The sequence below is a fragment of the Notechis scutatus genome, chromosome 3 (genome assembly GCF_049901735.1).
Source record: "Notechis scutatus isolate UNSWTSFEM ecotype Mainland chromosome 3, rNotScu1.2, whole genome shotgun sequence".
Lineage (NCBI taxonomy): Eukaryota > Metazoa > Chordata > Lepidosauria > Squamata > Elapidae > Notechis > Notechis scutatus.
The window spans coordinates 28,969,269-28,996,490 of NC_142011.1; the positions used below are offsets into that span (position 1 = coordinate 28,969,269).

A 27,222-nucleotide genomic window follows, 5' to 3' on the forward strand; every position below is an offset into this window, starting at 1 on the left:
CTTGCCCCATCTATTATGCCCCCAACACACAACTCGGAGGCTAAATACTATTAAGAAAATGTGCAGTCTTGCTGTATGTTAAACCAATACATGGCTTTTTTCCACTGAAAGGAATTTATAAAGAATATGTTTTCCTTTAAAAAATGTAAGGGGCCAGCAATAATATCAACATAAGATGGGAAGGGAAATAAAGAAGATTACATAATAGGTATATTTGCTTTGGTTATCGTGAGTTTTATTTAAGCAACTGGTACTTCCATTAAGATTCACATAGTTTCTTGATTGGAAATGCTTTAATAGGAACAAGAGAATGCATTAATTATTAGATTTTCCTTACTGGATCTGTGTTCTCTTGGTTAGAGGAAACCTCCCGAATGTCAATATTGTAATCAGAAGTTCTTTGATCCTCAGAAGATTCTATCTGTTGCCAGATGATAGCCTCCTTCTCATATTCCTTTCTATAAAGGTTTGTTCGATCTGAAAGGCTTGCCCTCCGCACCACTTTTCTAGGACAAGATGTAAAGAGAAGAGATTTACTAAAATGGTGATTTGTAGAAATAGAATAGAAATTTTTCTATAGCTGCACGTTTCTGAAGAAGGAAAGACGGTCTACCTGAGCAGAATTGGACTGGTTTTCTAACACCAGGTGGTACTAATGAGTCATTATTTTTATTTATTCAAAAGTAGATTGTCAACCATCACAAAATTGAAATTCATGGATGAATCCTCATTCATCCGTAACACATACTGAATCACTCCCTCACTTTAAATTAAATTCATTTCTGTTACAAGTTCATGGTTTAGAATTTTTCAGACAGCTATTTAATCATGTAAATATGTCAACCTGTAAATTGTTCCTCTGTTAATTATAAATCTTACTGTTGCTTTTATCACAAGTTGCTGGACAAATACTAAGTACATGACATACATATCCAAACACAAAGAAATTTTTGGATTCTAAATTAATGTTAATCACAATTTGTATGGAATAATATTTCTTGATCATTTAAATACTGCATATTTAAATTCAAGAATACAAAGCTACTTCTTGATGCCTTCAAGTCAATCTTGATTCCTGGTGACTGTCCAGATAAATGTCTGTAGTTTTCATGGCAGTTTTTTGAATGGCAGCCGTTTGCCATTGCCCGTTTCTTAGGACTGAGAGAGAATGACTCGCCCAAAGTCATCCACTGGCTTTGTATCTAAGGTGAGCCTAGAAGTCAGGGTCTCCTGGTTCCTAGCCTGATGCTTTAACCACTACACTAAACTGGCACTCTTACATATCATACACCAGGATATTAATTAGACTAAGTTCATATCTATATTCTAATTATGGTGGGGAATCTCTTGGTGTTTCATTTCATGAACTATTTTTATGACTTTCCAAGTTTTTAATCTGATACTCCAGATGTAGTTGCAACTTGCAGTATATTCCTTTCTGTTGTCCATACTGGCTTGAGCAGTACTCGCAGTTTAAAATATCATCACATGTTTCACTAGCTAATAGAAAGGAAAGTACCCTATTGCTATCCATGGTACACTGCATGAAACTCCAGATTACTCAAAGTATAAAGCAATTGGCTTAAATCAAGGATAGGTAACATAGAACCTATAACTAATCTGGATTGCTCATCTTGAAAAACAGTATGATTGGGTATGTTAATGATAATGGCTATTTTGTGAGGTATCTACAGCATATTTCCAAATATGTCCATCATTTGAAAGATTTGTTGATCCCTGACTTATGAATAAGCCAAATATAATAACCTATTTAAACTTGGTAATCTTTTGTCAATATTATTTATTAAAACGTATTTTGAATGCCATCAAAGATGACAGCACACGTTGAACTGCTGTGTGGTTTTTTTCCCTTCAACTTTACCAAATGAGTGCACAATTTTCTAATGTGAGGTCAAGCCACCAATTAACAGAGAAAAGATTTATCAATAGAGTGAAATACTAATTTTAAAATCTATCTAAAATATGACCCTATTTGCTTCAGATAAAACATATGGAAAAATAGTAGTGGTTTTGGAGGACTGGTTTTGGAGGACTGTATCTTAATACAAATATTTTGGTCAGCATTTCTGCACCTCGGAATTAGATGGTCATGGGGAAAATCAACTTCAACAAGTTCCAACCTGTAGTTTGGAAAAAAAACTTAAGACAGTCCAGACTGATTGACTGACTGACTGAGAATAGATTTTTAACACATTTTTCCCTATTCACTCACCCTCTGCTTCCAGTACTTGATGTTCTCCTGTTCAAGGAGGACTTATGCCTCATCTGAGACTTCATGATGACATCATGTTTATGCTTCAGCTCTAAGAGCAGAACCTTAAACTCGTCTTCTTCACACAGGTCTAAAGGAACGCAAATAAATTCATTTAACTGAATTATTCAGTGATGATAAAACAGACATAAGCATGAACTATTGCATTCAGTAGAAATTCTACATGATAGTCCATGGTACAGGATAGTGAAAAATATAAGTCTTGCATAACTTAAAGAACCATAGAGTTGATTACAGATTTGCCTACTGTTATTTGAAGATGGATTAATATCTGAGCTATATAAATCTGGATAATTGCACCCAAAAGTTAAAGAGGTTCTGTACCTCTTTGCTTTTACCTAATGGTCACCCAGATATTTGCAGCCCTGTGAAACTACTTTTTTTACGTACTGCAGATGCAGTAAATATCTAGTCACTTCTGACATGCCTTCTTCTGACTAAGGAAGGAAAAATGTCTTTTTTTCTATTTAAAAATCTACTTGAAATCCAATTTAAATGCGTATGTATGTACGTATGTATGTATGTACAGTACATATGGGATATTAGTACAACATACAGCTTGCATTTTAATTACTAATATCAGGATTTGAAGATTTAGAGGAGTATTTTTCCATACTTTCCATAATAGCATCTGAGAAATGAAACCAACATTTCATGTTTAGCAAATTTCAAAAAAGATTCTGAAGGAATCCCGCAGTATCTCATCATCACCACCTGCATGCTTTGCATGCTATTCATGAACATTTTACAAACTGACAACTTGTATTCCCAAATTCATTAAAAATGTATGGTCTTTATATATTTTAAAAAAAACCTTGAAATAGCAACATTCCAGATTTCTTGTAAAAAGAAATCTGACTATCTGAGCAATTCCTAAAAGAGAAAAAAGATATTCGAATGTTGTTATGCTGTGAAAACTTTGACTAAGAATAGAAATGGCAGAAATTCACCTATGGGCATCTCATCCATAGCTGTTCGGGCATTCAGGTTTGCTCCATGGGACACTAAGAGCTCTGCCATTTGCATCTGGAACAAAGAAAATGGTGTTAAAATGTAATACCTTCCCACAAGCTAGGCTACCTATATGAAGGTAGACCCTCTAAGGCAAAATTTGTTTTCAATAACTACCTTAAAATTAAAATGAAGTAGAGAGTGCTTGAAGTTTTTGAATAGGACTTCCCCCCCCACCTTTGAACACATCTACTATACTAATTCTGCACATGTGCAACATCTAACATGCAGTATATCATGAGACAGCAATGAAGCCCTCAATGTAAACAAGTTATATACTAATAAATCAAATCTAATAAATATTTCAGTTCAATTTTTCCCAAGCCGTGCCTTTCAGAAATCCTGGGATTTAAATTTTCATAAACTCTACTCAGCTTGGTCAATGGGTGACTTGGAATTCTGGAAGACATAATCTAATACTTCTGGAATATACTAGACTGGGCAAGGCTGAGCTAAACTAGGAACATGGTTATTCTGATATTTTAAGGACAATTCACAAGTAGGTAGTGCAGGAAATTACTATCCTACTCTCTTGCTTGCCCCTTCTCACAAGAACAGCCCCAAGCTGATGATCAGTGATACACAGTTCTGGACAGGTTCCATATAGCTGTATCATAAATATCTCTTGATAATCCATTTTTTTCTTGAATTGCTCTAGTTATATTTGAACTGGTCTGTTAATGAAGCACATACATGTCCCCAGAAAGCAGCAGCATGGAGGGGTTCCCAGCCATCACAGTCCTTGAGGTCCAGTCTTGTTCCCTGGTCTAGAAGCAGCTCTGCTGCATGTAGATAACCATTGGCGGCAGATATGTGTAGCTATAGCCAGGAAGGAATAAGAATGTTTTAAATGTCTGCAATTTTCTGTAATACATGCACATGTATCTATGTATACCCTCATTTTTTTCATTTGCTTTTCTTTGCATATTCTTTTTATCACTGGTTTTTGTCTTGTTTTGATTTGACTTACAGCTATCCTGGTATTTATTCTATAGGATCGCCATTATGTGACTTAATTAACAGTGGCTTGCTATAGTAGTCAGCCTAGATTCAGACTAGGGGAAGCTAGTGTTTAATATGACTTCTGTTCTTACCTAACCAAATAAATGTACATTATTTAATATATAATCATTCAATATTAACTAATCAATGGTAAGATTTCTTGAGCAAATGGAAACAGGTAATACCTGAATTAAAAATCTACATTGGCAGCCCAAAGTTGGAATCTGGCATCAAGCACCATGTCTTGCTATTGTGAGCCATTCAGATAGGGAGCCTTATAAATCTTTTAAATAAATAAGTCAAATAAAATGTCTTAGGGCTCAATTAAAAGTGGACATTTTTAATGGTTTTTTGCTTCCATTTGTACAGTGGAAAAAAAAACTGTTAACTTTGCTTCTTCTTTCACCTAAAAGGCTCCCCTGAAGCTGATATTATGAGAAGGTTCAAAACAGATGCCATTCTAGTTCTTTCTTCTTGCCACATCATGCTACAGGTAATAACAATTTTGGAGAAGAGAAAAGCAATTTAAGTGTGTCAACTGGCTCTGAAGGAAAAGACTGGACTGATTTTTCCTCCCTAAATCCCTAGTGAGATGGCCTCACTCTCCTAATTACACAACTGTACCATGATTTCAGCAGAGCAAAAACTATGACCATAAAACCCCTGGAGAAATAGGCAAAAAAAGTCCTCTCTCTAGTTCAACATTATTCAAGCAGCCATTCAAAAAGCAAGCAGAAGTTTAAAGGCAATAGCTACCTTCCATATTATTCCAGAGCAGTATTTATTTAAAGATGCCACCTTTGATTCTGAAGATAATCTACACTTGTCAAGCCCAGCAGTCTAATCTCTAGGAATTTCTCTTTCAAGCTGCCTAGAATGGTGGGCACCATTCACTATTAGCAGGGAATTCTACAGTTTATGAATGAAACAAGATTTTTTATTTTATTTTATTCTAGAATCCCACCCCTTATTTAGATTCAGTGGAGAATATGAGGGAAATCCTTTTTTCCATGGCATGGGATAATGTCTATTATGTATTACTAAGACCCTAGTAATATTATACAATGTGTATTTCATGAGAACTTCAGTCATGTTATTAAAAAATCATCCATTGTCAAAATCAGCATCCACATTTATGATGAATACATGGGACCATTCTTATTAAGTCATTTCATTGTTTTATGCATACATTTCACATCATTAGTTGAATGTATTTTCTGGGTCACTTAATGCAGAATTTACCATTAACAAATTAAACTTAATGAAAATATAAGAAAAATACGATTATTTATTTCCCTTGCTCTGTTATTACATTGAGTTTGTAATCCCACTTCAATATCTAACATATACAGTACCACATAGTAGTGTAATATAGCAGAAGCTTTTACAGGGTGAAACATTTAACCTCATCCAGAGCGGCCATGATAATCTCTAGTGTTCAATGCAAATCTGATGAATAGACAGATAAAATCATATGACTAGTTTATTCAAATCTCTAGTTCCAAACTTAGACTAAATTAATGATTTATTAATGAATAAGATCAATGTAGTATGTTAAGAGATTTCTATTATTATTATAAATGTCAACTGTATAGAAATATTGTATTTAACTCTGTCTTTAGTGTACATGCAACTTGAACACTGGACTGGGGATAGATAGATAGATAGATAGATAGATAGATAGATAGATAGATAGATAGATAGATCAAAAATAATGAGACCCAAATCAAGCAAACTAATAAATAAGCAAAATTTCTTCCTTTTTCTTGGAGGAAAATAACCCGCCCTGATTTGAATATTGGCCATTCTAGGACCAAGTTCTTTAAGAAAACCCTACAGGGTATTTTGAATATGTATAAGTCCAACTATATTCAAAGCTGGTCAGATGGCATGCCATCTCTAAATGTGGCTATGGCTCACCAGCGAAGCACCTTGAGCATCTATTATATTCAGATCCTCTCCTCTTGCAATCATGTCTGAAATATCATCAACCATTGCCTGTTCAGGAGCAGCTCGCATCTCATTGATTTTTTCTTGTGTGATTCCTACAATGAATACAAGAGGAAATTTGCAATGTAACAATTTCAGGAACTGTTAAAGCAAATGAATAGGAAAAAATAATAATTTTTAAAAGTGCCTTTCACATTTATTTAAATGCAAAAATGCTGCTGCCAATACCCATTCCATCCCGTGTCTCAGTATAATTCTCTTGGCTGTTCCCAACATTCAATATAACCCATATTCCTCAAAGATGATCAGATTCCATGAAAAGTACCCCAGATATTAAAGATTGAAGAAATTTTTGAAAAGGTATTTTTGACTCTTCAAAAACAGTGATGCAATTAAGTATCTCTTTGGCCTCGATTTTATCTTATTTTACAAGACTGAACAATTTTTATTCAGGCCCAGGAACAAAAACCTTTTTTGTCCTGGAACCCACTCCCTTTCCCTCAGAAATCAGATTTGTCCTGACCCTCTCAACCTTATGCAAGGCCTAAAAGACATGCTTCTGTCTGTGCCAATTTTTATTGTGTGTGGTTTTTTTAACTTCAGCTAAGTTTTTATTATTTTTAAATTAATTTAGTAAGTTAATTTTTAGGCTTGTTTTTGTTTGTTCCATTTGTTTACTTTCTTTTCTTTGCCTTGCTATTGTAACTCAATAGCTAATTAATTTGTTGGTCAGGTGCATATTTCTTTCTTTTATTTTTGCACATTGTTTTATCTGTATTTCTTTTTTTAAATGGCAATAAAATTACAGATATAACATAACATAACACAATGTGTCATCCTAGTCTCAGTCCTTTAAGGCATACTGGAGATCAGAAAAATTCTACTGAACTATATATCTAAAGTTAGAAAGAGGAAATAGACTCATGAGTTTTTAAAAATGTACCAAGTCCTTCTTTTCCTTATGAAATATCTCAGTACCAACTGGAAGAATTGCATTCTTGACCTTGACTTCAGAGTTCTATTGTATAATGTGTCCTTTGTCTAAATGAACTGTAATAATTTGATACTCTAAATAGTCTCCCTATTATATAAGTTTTAGAAATAACTTTGGAGAGTAAACATTGCATTGCAATATATGAACACATTTCTTAATTTTTAATGCATCATTTTAAAAAGAAATATTTAAAAAAATTCAAGGTTTTTTTTTCATTTTCTTATGGGGAAAGTTGTAAAAGAAATATATTGATAATGCACCTACTATTTGCTTTTTATATTTGGGTTACTTTTTACATCATTATATTGATACATAATATCTGAACAACATTGTTGCTATCTTTTCAGTAAGAAAAAACATTTAAAAGTTATTTAAAAATCAGGATTCTTATGAGTTACTTTTTCATTCTCATTTGATGTTTTCCAAACCTAATAATAATAAATAAAATGTTATTTTGTGCATAACAATTTTGTGCATCAGCGTGCCTACCGTCCCTGTCTTAGTCCCCATTTATCTGTATTTATTTCCTTTGTTCATGTTTATGTTCATACCTACAATTGTTATTTTGTACATATTTAACAAACAAACAAATAAATTGCACATATTATGTAGCCATGAATCTAAGCAGAAAATATCACTGATAGTTGATAAAATGAACAAATGGATGGAAATGCTGTTTCTGCTTGACTTAACACCACAACTGATCCTAACATTTCTGTTGTTAAGTGAGACATTTGATAAGTGACTTTTGCCCCATTTTATAACTTTTCTTGCCACAGTTAAATGAATCACTGCAGTTGATAAATTAGTAAGCTGGTTGTTAAGTAAATCTGGCTTCCCCATTGACTGCTTGTCAGAAAGTTGTAAAAGGTGATCGCAATGATCCTGGGACACAGCAAAGGTCATAAATATGAATCAGTTGCCAAGCATCTGAATTTTGATCACATGGCCATGGGTATGCTGCAATGGTCATAACTATGAAAAACAGTCATAAGCAGAGGTGGTGTTCAGCAGGTTCTGACCAGTTCTGGAGAACCGGCAGTAGAAATTTTGAGTAGTTCTGAGAACCAGCAAATACCACCTCTGATTGGCCCCGCCCCCATCTATTCTCTGCCTCCCGAGTCCCAGCTGATCGGCTGGGTCTTCTTTTGTTGCCCTACATAGGAGAACGGAACGGGAAAGCAAGTTAGTGGGGTAGGGAGGAAATGGGGTTTTGCAGTATCCTTCCCCTGCCACGCCACCAAGCCACACCACGCCCACCAAACCACACTCACAGAAACGGTACCACCACTGGTCATAAGTCCCTTTTTTCAGTGTCATCGTAACTTTGAACAGTCACTAAATGAACTATTGTAAGTCAAGGACTACCTGTAGTAGAATCTAGTGCCAAATAAGTGCTTAGAAAATGGCAGAACAGTGTTTTCCAATCTGATGGAACTGTACCTATATTTGTCTATAACTCCCAGAATTCTAGCTGTGATCAAAAGCAAGAATAAATGAGCATTTCACACCAATGCACCTGAAAGGGAAGAGGTTGGAAGAAGCTGTCTTAGCCTCCAAACAGAAAATTATACTGTGGGGCAAAAAAATCGACAGAATCTCATCTGATGCTCGATGTTCTCATATTCTGCTTACCTTGGTATGCCATGCAGGTCTCAATAACATCCAGAGTTGGTTCATCTTCACAGAGATCGTATGGCATGTTGCCATCTGCATTGACTGCCAGTAGGTCTGCCCCACTGCAAGAAGAAAAAAGCAAGACATGAGAGATATTTGAACAGTTGGACAGAAAATCCTCAGGCAATTTGAAGGATGTATAATACAGACCAGGTACAGCCTGCCAACATCCTCACCATTCCCAGAGCCCCACAGAGTAAGTAGAGAAACAAAGATGATCCCATTTTTTCCCCCACTGGATAAGTTTACAGCTGTCATTTCACCCATGGAAACTTTCTACCATTTTGGGACACAGTTTTGAAATGTAGTTCTTGACATTCCAGTAAAATATCCATTGAAAACTAGATGATTTCTAGTTTTACATAGCATGCAGCAAGGTCACATTTTTAATTTTCTAATAATATATTAAATGAATTTACTTATTGAGTGGTATTTAGAAGATGACTGGTCATTGAGGTCACTTTTATTTTACTGAGCTCTCAATCCTAGCTAAGTGTTACTTATGCTATTGTGGGGGAGTGCTAATCTATTATTGTTATAGTTCTTTATAATTTTAATGTGCTGTAAGCACCATATTGGTCTTTTGATTTTGACAAACTACAAACAAATAAATAAATATGGTGGGTTTCAAAGGAAATGTAGTTCATGGGAAAATGGATAATTTATGGGAATTTATGTTTCTCCTGCATGTTTCGCAGAGCTGGTCTCCTTTGTCTCATAGTTCCTATATGAGATTAAACAGATCAAAAAACAAACGATGTCATTGCCATATCAATCTGCAACCCAGTGGCTTTTTTTTTTACTGATTACTAAAGAAATTGCCACTAATCTAATAAGCAAACACACTTCCCAAGAGTCTCGCTAAATTTTAAGATGAAGGAGAATTTTTAAAATAAGTAAACAGTACTGACTATTGTAAATGTTTACATTCTTGGAGAACATTTCCTTATTTATTACAGTAGAAGGTGCTGAGAGGTATGTGTGCCCTAAACTAGCAGCCACTCCTTCATGATTTACCTCCTATATTATCTACATTTTTGGCAGCCAAGCAAACATGGCAGATTTTATTAAACAGATCAAGTTTTTCCCATTTGTTCAATACACATACCTTTCATAATTCTCAGCAATGGCTGGGGATTTCTGGGAATTAAAATCCACATATTAGAGGAATACACAGAGTGGGAAAGACTGCTATAGGCTCTAATATAATGATGGACAACAAGAATTGGGATAACATCACACTAAGTCAAAATGTGGTTTGTTGTGTCTGGCTTAATACTGTACAAATCTAACTATCATAATTTATGTCTTAGGTTTAACATATTAATACTTGTTGAACAAACCATCTTAGTGCAAGGTATGAACCAATCCATGCTACATATTACAAGTACAGGAAGCCCTTCTATCCACCCAAGTTATTCTGTTAGAAACAGAATAAACCACCAGTGGCCTTCCCTGGATTTTGATGTTTGACAGAATTTCACTACTAATAGCATTTAAGAATATTAATCACGTAAAAGAATATTAATCATGTAAAAGCAATTCAGCATAAAACATAATGAGACTAATCAAAGGTTGTGTTGAGCAAAAACATGTTACTATTTTTCTATAGTTTTCACTCAATGTAATATAACAGAATTGGCATAAGAGAATTTTTCAAAGAAAAGGAGAATTTTGGAAAATTCTAACATATAAGATTATGGAAGTCTTGCATTTAAGTTAATCATAAGTTAGCCACTTTTCATTACACAATCATCTCTTCCTGATTCTTCCCCTGACTTTTTCAGTAAGGATGAACTATTCCTGCCAGGGAAAGTTCCCATCCTTGAGAAACTGATCAGAGAATTTCCAATTTCCTGGAGAAAATTGGAGGAATGGCCACCAAATGTCTCTTCCTACAAATATAATGGAAAGTTCAAAAAACTACTGACAGTAAAACTATACTTAAGTTGCTTAAAACCATTGCTTAAGTTGTTTAAGCAAACAACTTAAAACCAAGCGTCTATCTGAATTAAAATATTTTTCCTGTTAGTTCGGGTTTTCTATTGTGATTGGATATTAAGGAGGATATAAACATGGCCTCATACACAGCAATAACCCCATACACACATTTCCCAAAAAATATCCTTCCATTCTATTTTACCAGCTACTTTGGATGGGTATCTAAATTGAGAAACGCACTATTCTGCTGCAATAGGTGATCCATACCCCTGGATAAACTGCCAAAAAGGTTCCAAGTATTCTGAATTACTTGAACTTCAACATGAAAATGTTCAGTGCAGATTAAGCTTGACCTGCCTTGACACTGAAAGCCTTTGAAGAGGACCAACCAACCACTTTTATGGGTATTTATGCTCATTTTTCTACCCCATGAGAACAGGAAATTAAAATGTACAATGCACCTGCAAGCTTTTTCTCTGTCTATATCAGCAAACAAAGCATAGGATCAGACTTCCTTTGTGTTGCTGCTACTTTTACAAGTCTCTCTGGGTTCTATGCTCTGACACTGAAGCCTTTTGATTCTGTGCTTAAATAAGCTCTTTGATCCAAAAGACTTCTGACAGAATCCTGCTTTGATTAGAACAAACATACGTTGCTTTGTATTTAGCAAATAAACAAATAAAAATGAATCCAGTCCATTGCCTCTTTTGATACCAAAAGCTCAACTGCTGCAGTGAAACAAGTATTATATTCTTATTACTGAATGCTATGGCCAAAACATCCTTTTCTTCCAAGTTCAATGTAACACATGTAAAGTTTTCGCCACTGTATTTTATTTTATTTCTGTAGCAATCTTCTGTGATCAACTCAAAAATAGGCTACAGTCAGTAAACTTATGACTTGCTCATTCAAATTTATGATGGTTGACTTGCTCATTCATTCATTCATTCATTCATTCAAATATTTAAATGGTGGTCTATTTTTCTTCCAAGACCATGAATAGTTAATCATAATTAAACCATAATCAAATCTGAAAATTCAAATAAAAATAACTGCAACAATAATGTTAATATAATGATTTCAAGAACTGTACAATCTACAACCATACATCTGGGTTTATCTAACATGCTGGCCCACTGTTTGGGGAAACAGACACCTTTTTAGAGCTTTTCAGAAAATGGAGGTGGGGCCATCTAAATCCCATGGTAGAATGATATTCTACAGGGAAGCATTGGGACAGAGAAAGTATATCTCCATGGTCTCACTTCGTGACACTGCTTCAAAGATGCAATCTGGGGTATGTCCAACTTGTCTGAGTATGCAGAAACAATTGGAGACACCTGATACTGAAATAACCTGGCCCTATGTCAGGTTATTTATATAAATCTCCATGTATCCATGTGTTGGGGGCAGGGACACACAGATACTTTATCTTGCCAGAACTGAACTACAGCCTATTGTTTCCCATTCCTCCCAGCCACCAGACATTGGCAAAGAGCTTTGGCAAGTTCATAGGGCAAAGTACTATCAACACACTGATAATATGGTATTTCATCAAATCATCTCATCTGGCACTTCATATCACTACTGAAAAGGAGTAGAGGGAAAAGAGTATTGCACTATCACTGAATGGACAATCCAACTTCCTTTGAAACTCAACAGGAACAATCCCAACTTTCTTGGAATCTCAATGGGATTCCTTAAGTATCTGGAGTGGACCAAATGCACACTGTTGGTCCTTCTTCTCTGTAGCAAAGTACAACCGAGAGAATGGCAAAGATAACTGGGAGTTTTCAGATCATTTTAAGATCCCACTATCATTGAGGCAAAAAAAAACCCAACAGATCTAACATGACCCTCAAAAATCTGGGTCAGGTCTATAGTTGCCATGGATAGATAGTATTCTTTATTGGTAAGTGTGATTGAACACACAAGGAATTTGTCTTGGTGCAAATGCTTTCAGTGTACATAAAACAAAAGATACATTCGTCAAGAGTCAAGAATCATCAGGTACAACATTTAAACGGTGGCCTTGAACTCCAAAGCTGTCTCAATCTAATTGACAAAATATGTCAAGATGAAGGGTCATCCTCCTCCCCTCCATTATCTTACATTTGAGAGACTCAGCTGTGGCAAAGGAAAATAGAGGTGACCTTGGTAAAAGAAAGGGTGAACTATTAAAAGAGGACAAATTATAACAAATTTCTGGGAAAATGGAAAGTGTGAGAAAGAAACTCAAAATAACGCCACCTTAATTCTGTTTAGCATAAAATGGGTCAGAGAGAAACTCTGACAGGCGTTCAGGAGTTTGTTACTATACCCTACAATAATACACTAATATTCCTAGAAAAGTTGTGGAATCTGACCTGATCCACATCAAAAAAGCTGGCAACTGCCAAACCAGCACTGGTCAGTTCATATAAGGAAGCTGCCATGTAGCAGGAGGACGATTCACTAGCAAAAGTTCCATTTAATCCCTATAGTCTGACGTTATGAACAGCGCCCCTGAAACTCACCAGAATCTCTCAGATGACAATTTCCAGTTCACTGCCACTACTTTGGAGCCACACCTGATGCCACCCACAGATAGGCACATTTATCTCCTTTCCCATGCACAATAGCGTTATAATGCATTCAAAATTGGTCCTCTTATATATTAAATCATTAGTGACACCAACCATGGATTGAGCAGCCAGAAAACAGGGTTACTGAGATTCTGATGACCACCATTAGAGCAAAATGCAGGGAGTGAAAAGTCAGCACTGACTCTAAACCCTGAAACTGTCTTTCCACAGAATGGCCCAGTCCCTTTCTCCACCTCTGAATTAGAATGTTCATGTTCCATTAACAAAGCAAGGATGCATGCTACAATTTCTTTTTAGACCCAATTCATACTGCCAGTTTTTCAGTTTAAACTTTGGCTAGTTTGAAAGCAAGACATCTGCAGAATCATCACTTTAATTATTTGCTTCACAACCTTTATATTTGCTCCCAAAGATTTGGATTAGTGCCATAATAGGTTCCTTTTGGCAGAATGCCAAGCTGTTTAATTAAGGTGTGCCTTTTGTGTGTTTCAGTAAGGAGATCTGACTGCTATTTTATTTTAACTGCTGAGATGCTTTTATTGTTTTCAGCCAGTTTCAAAGACGGCTAGAAAAATTGCTTTAACCCAGGTGAGACTACAGTATTAGTTCATCTAGTCTGCTATTATCTATTCTGATCAAGTCAAGCTATCTTTGCTTTTTAATTAGAGATGCAAAGATTCATCTTGGAACCTTAAGTATAAAACACCCTATGACTAAGAAATTATTTCTTAAAATGAGATACATTCCTATATACACATATGCACACACATGCACTCAAATACACAAGTTTACCAAGGAACTTACTTTTGCTTATGTACTAAAAAATAAAGCGGTGCAACACATCACATCAATGTAAAGTCCAAATTATTTTCATGTACTACACTAGAATAGAATAGAATAGAATAGAATAGAATAGAATAGAATAACAGAGTTGGAAGGGACCTTGGAGATTGTTTAGTCCAACCCCATGCTCAGGCAGGAAACCCTATACAATTTCAGTCAAATAGTTGTCCAATCTCTTCTTAAAAACTTCCAGTGTTGGAGAATTCACAACTTCTGGAGGCAAGTTGTTCCACTGATTAATTGTTCTAACTGTCAGGAAATTTATCCTTAGTTCTAAGTTGCTTCTCTCCTCGATTAGTTTCCACCCATTGCTTCTTGTCCTACCCTCAGGTGCTTTGGAGAATAGCTTGACTCCCTCTTCTTTGTGGCAACCCCTGAGATATTGTAACACTGCTATCATGTCACCCTTAGTCCTTTTTTTCATTAAACTAGACATACCCAATTCTAGCAACCATTCTTTATATGTTTTATCCTCCAGTTTGCATATCATTTAAATTTATACCATGGATAACTTCAAACAGGAAGATGAAAAAAAATAAATAAAGCATAATTACAAATATTTACTCCTCTCAAAATAAATTAGATGTAGACAAAGAACATTAACAACTAATTAGATTAAATTAAATTAATTAAATTAATACAAATGGTCAAAATTGGGAGCGTCCTATCAAATTCTGTACCTGTCAACTGTGGTGTCCCCCAAGGCAGTGTTCTAGGACCAACTCTTTTCATACTCTACATAAATGACCTCTGTGATCATATGAAGAGCAACTGCGTTCTCTTCGCTGATGATGTAAAGCTATTCAACACCACAGACAATACTGCTACCCTTCAAAAAGACCTCGACTATGTATCAGAATGGTCAAACAAATGGCAACTTCAAATCTCAACAAATAAATGCTCTGTCCTACATATTGGCAAAAAAAATCAGAAAATAAAATACAGGCTGAATAGTCAAGACCTTGTTGATGATCCAAACTGTCAAGGATCTTGGAGTACTCATCTCAAATGACCTAAGTGCTAGAGCCCACTGTAACTACATAGCCAAAAAGGCATCAAGAGTTGTTAACCTAATTTTACATAGCTTTTTCTCTGGTAATATTACACTAATAACTAGAGCATACAAAACATTTGCTAGACCAATACTTGAATACAGCTCATTAGTCTGGAACCCACATTACATATCTGATATTAACACAGTTGAGAAAGTCCAGAAATATTTCACAAGAAGAGTTCTCCACTCCTCTACTCATTGCAGAATACCTTATGCCACCAGACTTGAAATTCTAGACCTAGAAAACCTAGAACTACGCCACCTTCAGTCCGTTCTAAGTATAGTATATAAAATCATACATTGCAATGTCCTACCTGTCAATGACTACTTCAGCTTCAACCATAAAAACACAAGAGCAAACAATAGATACAAGCTCAAGGTTAATCACACCAAACTTGATTGCAGGAAATACGACTTCAGCAACAGAGTGGTCAATGTCTGGAATACTCTACCTGAGTCTGTGGTTTCTTCCCCAAACCCCAAAATCTTTAACCTTAGACTTTCTACTATTGACTTCACCCCTTTTCCTAAGAGGGGGCATGCATAAGCGCACCAACGTGCCTACCATCCCTGTCTATTGTTTCTTTTATTTTTCTTATATGTATCCATGTATTCATAACTATGTTTTTACTTATACCTATTATCTTTTAAGCAATTGACAAATAAAAATAAATAATAAATAAATAAAATAAAAAAATAAAATTAAGAACTCTTATCTACTGAAACAGACATGTGAGGGTTTGAAAAAGCAGATCTATCCATTCTACACAACCATCATCTCCATCCCCCAAATGCTCAGAAGTATCTTACAAGATTTATCATTGCCATCTTGGTAAAAGCCACCTCGCTCCAGCTTCTTAAATGACACCTTGTGAAGTGGTAGCAACACATTTGACTTTAACAGGAAGTGAGAAAAAGCTGAGCAGCTGTCCACCAGGACAGCTCTAGCATTTCTGCTGAATAAGTGTCTTTACTGCTTTAGTGCTGGCATTAAACTGCAGCCAATATTTGTAGAAAAATCTATCAATAGCAACAGTATGGTATTGATCCCAAATCAGCACATATGCCCCATATGGAAGAATCCTACCAGACCATCGTATCACTAGATACTGAAACTATTCATCCATCTTGTCTCTATCTCATTATGATGTTGTCTTGATGTCATAACTATACTGTACTTCATTTTCTGTCCTATCTTTCCACTAAAAAAATTGCTTCACTGTTGCTCTGATAGAATGAAGACATATGCTGCAATTACAATCTACCCAAAGAAAATAGATCTATAACATATCTGGAAGATGAGGAAGACATTTCTTTATTGAGAGACCTCTTTGAATGAGAATTTCCCCTTTAAAATACTAGCATACAGTACTTCCATTACAATCTGCTCCTCAAGAGAACACTTTTGCTGTTCAAGGGTTTATATTTTGAAGCCAAAGACAAGATATCTTTCTGTTGCATTTTCTAAAATGTCTGCACCCAAAAGATGGAAGGCATTCTATTCAAGCATTTGCCTGAATCTATAAGGGTTCAGAATAGATAGATGATGAAACAATGTACACTGACCACATTCATGCTTTCTCTGATCTATTCATATTGAGGAAAAAAGTCTAAAGGAAAATTGCATTCTGTTATTTGAATGAGAGTATCGCTTTCTGCATAAATTGGAAGGCAGAATCACAGGAAAATCTCATTAATGAAATGTAAACATAGCTCCTGCATGGAGACCTGTAATACTAAGTGGATAAGTATAGGGACACTGGTGGGGCCAGCCAGCCCATACAACTCCAATGCTTTACTCAATTTGTCTTCACATATGTTTTAAGATGGGTTCTATGTGGACTAGATTTAGCACAAAACTGGGCCAACAAAAATACCAAGTATCACAGGTCACCTACTGCTGAATCAGGATCTTCACTAAATTGATGTGTCCACATGTTGCTGCTGCGTGCAGAGGAGTCCACAATTCATTGTCCTTTGCATTGGCATTGGCCCCATGGCTCAGAAGGAGTGTAACTATTTCTTCATAGTTGTCTATGCAGCACTGTTGAGAAATCAAACCAGAATGTTAAGCTTTAATTTATATAGATGATTTCTTCCCCCTGAAGCAATGGAGTGACTTGCACTTTACTGCCATCTGACAGAGCATTGATGCCTTGATAACATACAAATGGTTGAAAGAGATATGTCAAGATGATGAAGACAAGCTTTGTGTTTGCAATGGGGAGACTCATGTTGCAATATGAGATGTAATCACCTAATCTTGTAATTGCATTTATTCTTCCATTCCATACTTCAAACCTAAATAGAAAGATTACCAACAGCTTTTGGCTAAGTTGTTTTCTTTGCCCAGCATCTAGTAGTAGATACTGAAACATACTTCATAAAAAAGTTCCAAGCACAGGCTCAGAATCTGGCGTCAGTGAAAAGTATGCATTACTTCTCATAGGCAATATCCAATAGCCACCTGCCAACAGATCCATCAAAACATAATTTTTATTTCACTAATACAGACATTATCTTTTTATAATCCAGTATTCATGAGAAAGTGTGAAATCAAAAGTAGAAAAATCAATCTGACACATAAAAATGAAAATGTGCACCTCAGGCAACGATATTCTGCAATACTCTCTCCAAAACTACAAAAAAGTTTTAATTTATAAGAACTTCAAGTATCAGTGGTCTTCTTTTATATAGATAATACAAATGATACAATCTTGGAACCATCTCACTTAAGATTTTAGCTCACAGTGGTGTGAAATGTATTAGCTGAGGGCTAAACAATTTAAATGAAAATTCAGTAAGCTGTTAAAGAAGTCCATAGCACTGAGATTTTATTTGTATATTGTACATGGCTCTGGAGCATCGTCTTCCATTTTAGTATTTCTAGCCTGTGCACCTGATCAGTTCTCGGTGGTAAAGAAGAAGCCCTCTTTTTATTTATCTTTATAACAAGCTTTCAAGTTGTACCCATGAATGAATGTGTCGTTCATTTAGATGCTTCACGCTTCCTAATACAACACACAGCAGCTGATAACTCAGCACTTTTCTTAGGAATTCCTGAGGAATTTTCATTTAAACATACAAGTGATTTATGACACCTTTGGTAAATTTAATGTCAAATGCTAGGAGCAAAAAAAGCCAAATCTGATCTTTTAAAATCCAATACTCTTCCTTCCATTTGCATAGTTGAAATAAAGCAGAGTTTTTCAAAGTGTGTTCTGTGGAATCTAGGCAATTGTGACAACTTAATGGGGGCTCCATGAGAAACTAAGAGCAAAAGGGAATATCATTCAAAAACAGCTGTTTTTCTATCACTAGAGGTCTTGATCAGAAGTTCTAGGAATTCTGATTTTTTTTAATTGACAACTTTCATGGCCTGAAAAATTTGAAACCCCTAGTATAAAGCAATATCTCAGATTAACATTATTCAGCAACACTTATATTTATCATTTTAAAATCTATGAATGAATTCAAGTTATATGAATGTCAAGGCATTCCAAAGAACTTATATAATTCCAACCTTAAAGAGAAATCTCAAAATGATGCTTCCTGTCCCAAAAGTCCACTGATTTCAGGACAGTGGGGGGGAATGGAAAAAGAGACAGAATTCAGCCTATCTAAACAACCAGCCTTCTAATGTGCAATGTTTTCTTTGATTACTTTTGTTGCTTTATTTAATTATTACATTTCAAAATCATCCTCTGCTCTGGATGATATGCTAATTAAAGCAAGAGAATGTAGCAACAGGAAAAAAGAATCAAAAAGCAAATAGCTGAATAAGCTATGTTGCCAATATGACTAGATTCTGAAATATGTATTAGGCAATATCTTTATTAGTCCAATGTGCAAATTCTTGAGCTCTCTTAATTTTCGGTAAGTGAAACATTAAAACAAAAGCATGGTGACTAGAGAAAGGAAAATAAGGAGATGACTTAATACTGAACTCATAAAATCAAAATGGAACACAGAAGGAGACTGGGGACTGGTGTACTGATAATTTTGGCTTGTATTCAAGACTTCATTTAATTTTGTGAGGATGTGAGAACAATGGCAGGGCACTTGTTTTTAAAAATATAAAATCCAAGAATTACTCTCACCCATTTTCATTCTTAAGCAAATACAGAGCCTTTGATAAATCGGAAAAAAATCAGTAAATTATAACTTGTACTATAATTACTACATTTGATCTGTTATGTTTACTTCTTACTTTGCAAGATCCCTAACATGCATGCTGACTTCCAGGGATCTCTTGCTGCTTATCTTTTAACCCACTTGCACTTTTGTCTGCTGATGGGACACTTATTCCATCTAAATTAAAGAAATATGCAATACTGTCTAGAGTGACTAGAAGAGCTGTTGCAGCCAACAGCTTTTTATCTGAATAAATGCAAGTATGGTGGGTGCAGGAATTTAGAACTGAAGGAGGATAATTAATTCCTACAACTATAAGAACTATCATTCTTAACTTTAATCAGGCATCAAAATCAATTAACAGAATTGGAAATAAAAATGCAACTTCTGTTTCAGACAGGTTTTGCACAACAGAAAATAGTAGTTACTTACTACCAGCTTTTCCATTTGGTAGCAAGGAAAGATAGTAACTACTTTCATGTATTGCAGTCAACTATTTCCTACTGTCCCTAGACCCCTACACTAGCAACCCAGAAATCCTGATATACAACTATTTTTCTTCCTTTCTCCCTGAGTGATGTCACATTTCTGCTTTTCAAAATGCTTACTTGATGCAGTGCAGTTAATCCATCTTCATTGCACAGATCGGGACTGAAGTCGTTGTTCAATAAATAACAGACTGAAAGAGACAAGGCAAAGATTTATCTTCAGGAAGGTTTATTACACTTTATACTTAAATGGTACAAACAATTGGCCCCAAAGGGAACCACTGTGTCTAAAATGCACAATTAAATTAGCTGAATGTGCTTTACTTTATCAAATACAATAGAACAAGCACCATCTAAAATCAAAAAACTTTCACTCAACAATTGTTTTACAATCTATCTACTATTCAGACATCCCCAGATGCATTGTTATAGCATGCTATTGCTCTAGCATTTAATTAACATCAGAACATTTGAGAGATGAATCCTGTTCAGCAGTCACAATTACCAGAATTTCATTGCTTCAAATCAAGAACTAGCAATGTGATGTCCTTCAAAGTTACTAAACTTCAGTTTTGGTGAGTTTAAACCAGTATGGTCAATGGTGATGCAGACTTGCACTTCAACAATATTTGAAAGTATATATTTTTAAAGAGTACCTCAAATGTCTCTTAGTCCCTAAAGATGAATCCTGAATTAGATAGTTAGAAACCCATAGAAAAATGAGAATTTTGGAAGTGAATCTTAATTGCTCATCAGGAAGCCAGTATAAAGATGCAAAGCACTGATTCTTCACCATGAGACATCAGGTTTAAAGGATGCAAGGAAACTAGAAGCAGAATAATGAAAGAGTTGTATTTTTAACAGGGAAAGTGCAATGGACAATGGGAAGCTATTGAACATATAAATATTTGTACTTCCTTAGGGGGCGTGCATAAGCGCACCAACGTGCCTACCGTCCCTGTCCTATTGTTTCTCTTATTCTTCTTTTATTTTTCTTATATGTACCCATTTCATGTATTCACAACTATGTATACACTTATACTTATTATCTTGTAAACAATTGGCAAATCAAATAAATAAATAAATAAATAAATAAATAAATAAATAAATAAATAAATAAATAAATAAAATGGTAAAAAACAAACAAGAGGATGAATTTATTTACTTCAGTAGAGTATTTATTAAAGAGATGAAAATGGGTGGAGAAATTTTAAGATGTGCAAGTGTCATAGAAAGATAGTGGATAATATGTGGTTTGTTGCCAAAGATGAATGCTTGTCAAGACAAATGAAAATGTCTTTGTACAAGGGAATACTTCTGCCCACTGTCATATGGAACTGATGGTTAGGTATCTCATAAAAATATAAAATAAATGGTAGGTGGTAGAAATTGGACCCCTTAAAAAGAATGCATGACAAAGCAAGAATTAACATGTGATGAATGACAGTGACCATATACAATATTAGTGACCAATATGAATGAAATATGGGCTGTTTTATGACAATTAATTAAGATTAGTTCCCTATAGGATAAAAACCTTTTCATTGAAAGTTATAGACTTTAATTGATTATGCTATTTCAGTGTGGTGTAGAAAGATACTTATCAATTTTCAAGACTAAGACTGACCCAAAATGACCTAGCTAGCTTTCACAGGATTAGCAACTAGATATCCCCACTCCTAGTCCATCATCCCTAACCACTAATATAAATATATACAGCAGTGTGGTATGGTGGTTAAGTGAGTCCAAAGAGAGAAGAAGATGGAGAGATATTAAAAATCTAAAGAAAAAAAAGCAATGTATGTGTAAGCATATGGAAATGGTGGAGCCAAGGATGGTTTACAATAACAGGAAGGTAGAAAGATATAGTATTATTTCTCTGCCTACTACTTCAACATTGCTACATATTGTTTATCCAGAAAGTAAATAGCATGATTGCTATGTACCATTATTATTGTACATGTAGAGGTGGTTCATGCTTAATGATTTCTCAAGCAACTGTTCGAACTTACAAGCTTAATGATTTCTCAAGCAACTGTTCGAACTTACAACAGTACTGAACAAGTGGTTATGACCAGTCTTCGTATTTATGTTGGATACAGCATCCCATGATGGGATGCTTGCTTCCTACAGGAAAAGTTAATGGGAAAGCTAGCAGCAGAGGTTGCAAAAGGCAAACACATGTCCTTGTGTATGCGTAACGTGTCATGTGTCAGATTTACAATCTGCACAGCCTATGTGCCTATCACACAGACAGACACCAATACATAGTCTGTATCTATATCTCTATATACTATGATATGTTTAGATTAATCTTTCCTATTTTGGTGCCTTCCACATGCATTGGTCTATATCTGACAACGTGACCATCTAACTGGGGATGAAAAAAAACAGTAGTTCATCATCTGCACATCTGAAAGGTGTCAGACAGAAGAAATCTAGGTCAGGCATTCTTCTTTCTTGAGTGTGCATGAAAAATGGTCAGCTTTTGTTAATTCTATTTAAAACACCATCATAAGAGAGAGAGGAGAGAATTAAGATTTGGGAAATACTTTTGTAAATTATTTTCAGGGAAAACTTTAAATCTTCCCTTAATAACCATTTGCAAACATATACTACCATAGACTTTCACCAGGGGTGGGCTTCAAAAATTTTAGCAACAGGTTCTCTGCCCAGTTGCTGGGTGGGGCGTGGGCATGGCCTAGTCGGCCTCCTGCACCATGGCATTTGCCCTCACCGGACTCAGGAGGCTTTCCTTGAGCCTCCAGAAGGGCAAAAACGGGCCTGTTTCCAGCCTTCCCAAACTTCCAGGAGGCCCATTTTTCACCCTCCCCTGCACTTACATGCATTCAAAATGGGCTACGTGAGGATTCCTGTAAGGGGCAGAGCGGGGTGGGCGGGGCCAGCCAGGAGTGGGATTTGGGGGGTTCTCCAAACTGTGCAGAATCTTAGCTAGAGGACCACATGAACCTCTGCAAACTCCCAGCAGCCCACCCCTGACTTTCACTTTTCCTTAGGATGATCCCCTCTCCTTTCCTTTCTCATCTGAACATTGCATTTTATATATTTTTCAGCTCATCCAAAGAGGTAATTTGTGTGACCCAGAAAGTATATATGCTTCTCCTGCCCTTCTCGGAGGAACTGACTAATAAATGTGTCATCCCCCAGTGACTCTGGCTTTTCTGATTTACTCTGAATACAACTTCCATTAGGATTCTTAATTCAATCTGGCTCATTTAAAAGCCATTGTGGACTAATGACATGAGTATCTGTAATCACATTGGGTCTGCTTCCAGTGATATAGCCATGTTGCTACATGAAAATTAAATTTTATCAGTTCTTTTTGCTTCCCTTCTATTTTACAATATATTTCAGAAAATAAAAATAAACTTGCCTGTTCTGTTCTTTCCCCTACCTCACATTCTTTAGCCCTTGGGTATACACTTGCCTCCACAAATTTTAAGTAATGTTATACCCAATTTGCTGAGCAGGCGACAATGCAAACTGGTTTTATCCAGAAGAAAACACATGGATAGAGGCAAAGACTTTGGTTTCTTATTCTTAATATTTGTATTTTGTTCTTGATTGAGGTGTCCAAGCCATTTATTAGAGCAATTTAGTGGCTGGATTAATGTGCCTAATCCAATCAAATAGCCATATATGCTAGCGATCATCCCCACATATTCTGGAAGTGAATTTGGCATTGACTGCATATTTATGAAAGGATTTTTTTTTATATATATATAATCTCTACTTAATTATATTGGATGGTATTGTGTTGGCCAAGATGCATAGAAGCTATAAGGAGGAAAGCTCGATTTATTCACACCTCTTTTTTCTTCTTCATACAGACAGTTCATTTATTACAATAAAGCTGCTGACGATGACCATACAACATCCTTTGTCTGCACTACAAAAATGGAAATAGGTGCAGCAAAGATTAGATATGACAGCTCATTAAACTCCCTCTACTGTACTTCCCAGAAATCTTCGTCCTACTATTGTGCTACAAGAGGTTGCCAAAAAAAAGAGGGGATATACTTATTTTCCAAAGCATCTGAAGGAAGGACAAGAAGCTATGGATGGAAACTAATCAAGAAGAGAACCAAGCTATAACTAAGGAGAATTTTCCTGACAGAACAATCAGTGGAACAACTTGCTTCCAAAAGTTGTGGGTGCTCTAACACTGGAGGATTTTAAGAACAGATTGGATAACTGTTTGTCTGAAATGGTATTGGGTTTCCTGCTTGAGCAAGGGGCTGGACTAGAAGACCTCCAATGTCCCTTCTAATTCTGTTATTCTGCTTTTCTGTTACTATATGTCTTCCTTCCAAGAATATACAGGTAGTCTTTGAATTATGACCACAATTGAGCCCTGGAGTTATGATCATAAATCATAATAGTTATAAAATGGGTCACCTCGTGATTGGACCTAACTTTACAATAACTTTTTGCTAAGTGAATGGGATGGTCATAAAGTGAATGCAACAGTTGTTAAGCAAACACTGCAGTTGTTCAGTGAACCCATTGCTGACTACAGGGTGATTTTTGGCGGAAACCTGAAGTAAACACTGGTTTCCAGAAAAAATGACATAAATCACAGTCAAATGACCAGAAGTCATTGCAAATAGCCATAAATGTGGGCTGGTTACCGAGTGCTCAAAAATGGTCAGGCTATTATGGGAGAAATTGATATCGGACCTTTGAAACCAGGTTTAAAATCTCTTTTTCAGGGTCTATCATAACTTTGAATGGTCACAAGTTGAGGGCTACCTGTTTTAGACAATTACTTAGGAAGAAAAAAACAAAGTTCTGTTTTCATACTGAGCTATGATTTCCTCAATAAATAGTGGCTGACTCCATATAACGTTTCATGCCAAAACCAAACAAAGCCCATTTTGATTCAATGCACTGTTTGAAGTCTACGTACATATATTGGGAATGTTATTCATAATCCCCAGGAGTAAATATGGCTCTGGGCAATGGTAGAGAAAGGAATATCTGAACAAGTCACCAGAAAATAGCAATATCCCTTAAAAACTGTTTCAAAACATTTTCACACTTGATCTTGTCCAAACAGGCTAAGAAGCTTTTCTGAAATATACATTGCTAATCATGATGAGGTTGTTTATTCATTGAATTCCATTTATATTTTATTTTACTGCATTCTTACAAAACATATGAGGGCACAGAGAGCCTGTACATTTCAGAGCCAATTTAGGATAGTTTCCAGTGGATGGAGCTGTGCAGGTAAGGTGTAAATGGGTTTGTGTTCTTGCTGGCTTGGCTATGATAGTGCTTTGCTTTCCTATATATATGCATTTCAAGACCATTTGTCAAGATTTTGCGACAAGGTGACAGCAGTATAGCAAAAGGGACTTAAAGTGTGTAAATAAAGACAAATTAAATGCCAGATGGACATTATTTGGCTACTTGTTCTTCTCATTCCCCAAGAAAATACTGGGAACTTTAGTTGCATAATATGTTTTTAAAATGAAAGTACAATTTTGCAATAAGGTGACTGCAGTACAGCAAAAGGGACTTCAAGAATGCAAAGACAAATTCAGTGCCCGATGGAAGAAAATCATGGGAACTTTAGTTGGATAATTTAAAAAAAAATGGATTTACAATTTCCTAGTGTGAAGACTAACTGCCAAGAATACTAACTTAAGAAAAGTGACCATGCAAGATATCTAAAAGCTAGTCCATTTCAGGGTTTCCCTCTTTTTTTAGGTAGACCAACCTATTTTAAAAAGGGGGAAATAGTGGCTGCTGAATCAAGTTTCCTTCAAGAAAACTGAGGGGTGTGAGAAAAGGTTAGAAGCCGAATGAAAGTGGCACCACACAAAGGAAATTAGCACTGGAAACCAGCAGAAGTAATTGGAGCTACAGGTTTACCAATACAGAACACATAATTCCAAGTTGACCATATTGTGTATCAATGAGATTAACACTGCCTACATACCACATTGGGAGGTGAAAGCAGAGCACCTAAGGCCATCCTTAGACTGACTCAATGGCAATTAAATAATAAAATGCAGGTAGTAGGAAGCAGATGTTTCTCTGGAAATTGTTAGCAGGCCAGCACACACAGATTGTGGATAGGGTTTTTTCCTGGGATTTGGAGAAAATCCAGTGGGATTCTCTGCTCTAGAAACCAGGTCTAAACTATTTTAAAGCTTATGTTATCTATTTTGGATTTTTTTAATGAGGGAAAGGAAAAACCGTACTGATTTTCAATGTCAGTATCAGACAGAGTTCTGAGAATTACCCATTCCTGCTTTAAATTCTTCAAAAGAAAGAAAGAGAGTAGGCAAACTCAGGGGTTGCAAAGGTTTTTGTTTCACTAAAAGATTCTACTTTTAAATTCAGTGGCCTAGTTTTGCATATTAAATTGTTTCAAGAGCAGTGCATCAATAAAGCTGAAGACTTTATTATTCATAATATAAATGGTTACCCTTGGACAAAGCTTGTTTATCAGAATTGCAAGACACGTGATCAGTCTTACCCGTTAAACTAGGAATTAAGACTTTACTGAACAGTTCTCAATGCCCTTAAATCTCTGGACTACTTCCTGCCTACCTTATACTGCTTGTCTCTAAAATGCCTACTATCACAATATTGGACCGCTGTATATGGATTTTAGCCCCAGGGCAGACTCTGTTAGTTGCCAATAACATGTATGAGGCGTAATTTGACACAGTTAAGATAAACTGCTAGACAGTTCATTTCTCTCTCTCCCCCGGCTTTCAAATTCATGAATGTTTCTACTTCTCAATTACTTCTTTATCCTGAGAGCTGTTCCTAGAATATGGTCACTTGACCTTTCACTGACATTACAGGACTTCATGTGTGTTCAGGCTTTAGCTTGCAAATTTTGCAAAAGGTTATTATTATTTAACAAACAAAACCGAAGCAGTCAGCAGGAAACCATTCAGTATAGCAACTTATCATCTCCTAGAAACATCATTTCTCAAGGTGTTCCATAAACACAACAGTCTTAAGTTCATGGTGTCGCTGGAGGCTACACTTCACTGATCTTCAATTGGTGGTCAATTACTTGATCCTGATCTGGAAGCAAGCCAAGCAAAGTTGAACAGCACTCATATGGTCTTATTATTTTTATTATGGTTTTGTTTTACTGTTAAAAAATGTAGAGAAAACAGCCAACACAACACATGAAAGGGGAAACAAAAAACTGATAAGGAGGAAACACATGGTCAAGAGAAGTTATCTGTTTCCTCCTCTAA

The 27,222-nt window shown here is 35.7% G+C and overlaps 1 protein-coding gene and 1 long non-coding RNA gene across 3 annotated transcripts in view; one reads left to right on the top strand and one right to left on the bottom strand.

The window, feature by feature from the left end:
- LOC148131128 (uncharacterized) overlaps positions 1–25,395 on the top strand; it is a 41,320-nt gene extending 15,925 nt beyond the window's left edge. The window contains exons 3-4 of one of the 2 annotated variants that reach the window (XR_015748464.1): positions 4,720–4,799; positions 23,824–25,395. This is a non-coding gene — a long non-coding RNA (uncharacterized LOC148131128). Of the gene's footprint in view, positions 1–4,719; positions 4,800–8,716; positions 8,914–23,823 lie in introns of those variants that run through there. The other variant, XR_015748463.1, reaches the window with a different exon arrangement.
- PPP1R16B (protein phosphatase 1 regulatory subunit 16B) overlaps positions 1–27,222 on the bottom strand; it is a 104,807-nt gene that overhangs the window by 2,894 nt on the left and 74,691 nt on the right. Inside the window, exons 4-11 of the mRNA XM_026665068.2 lie at positions 20,093–20,163; positions 17,249–17,394; positions 8,886–8,989; positions 6,227–6,351; positions 3,998–4,123; positions 3,244–3,319; positions 2,234–2,363; positions 338–506 (exon numbers count right to left, since the gene is read on the bottom strand). Coding sequence (XP_026520853.1) covers positions 338–506; positions 2,234–2,363; positions 3,244–3,319; positions 3,998–4,123; positions 6,227–6,351; positions 8,886–8,989; positions 17,249–17,394; positions 20,093–20,163 — 947 coding nt within the window. The remainder of the gene's footprint in view (positions 1–337; positions 507–2,233; positions 2,364–3,243; positions 3,320–3,997; positions 4,124–6,226; positions 6,352–8,885; positions 8,990–17,248; positions 17,395–20,092; positions 20,164–27,222) is intronic.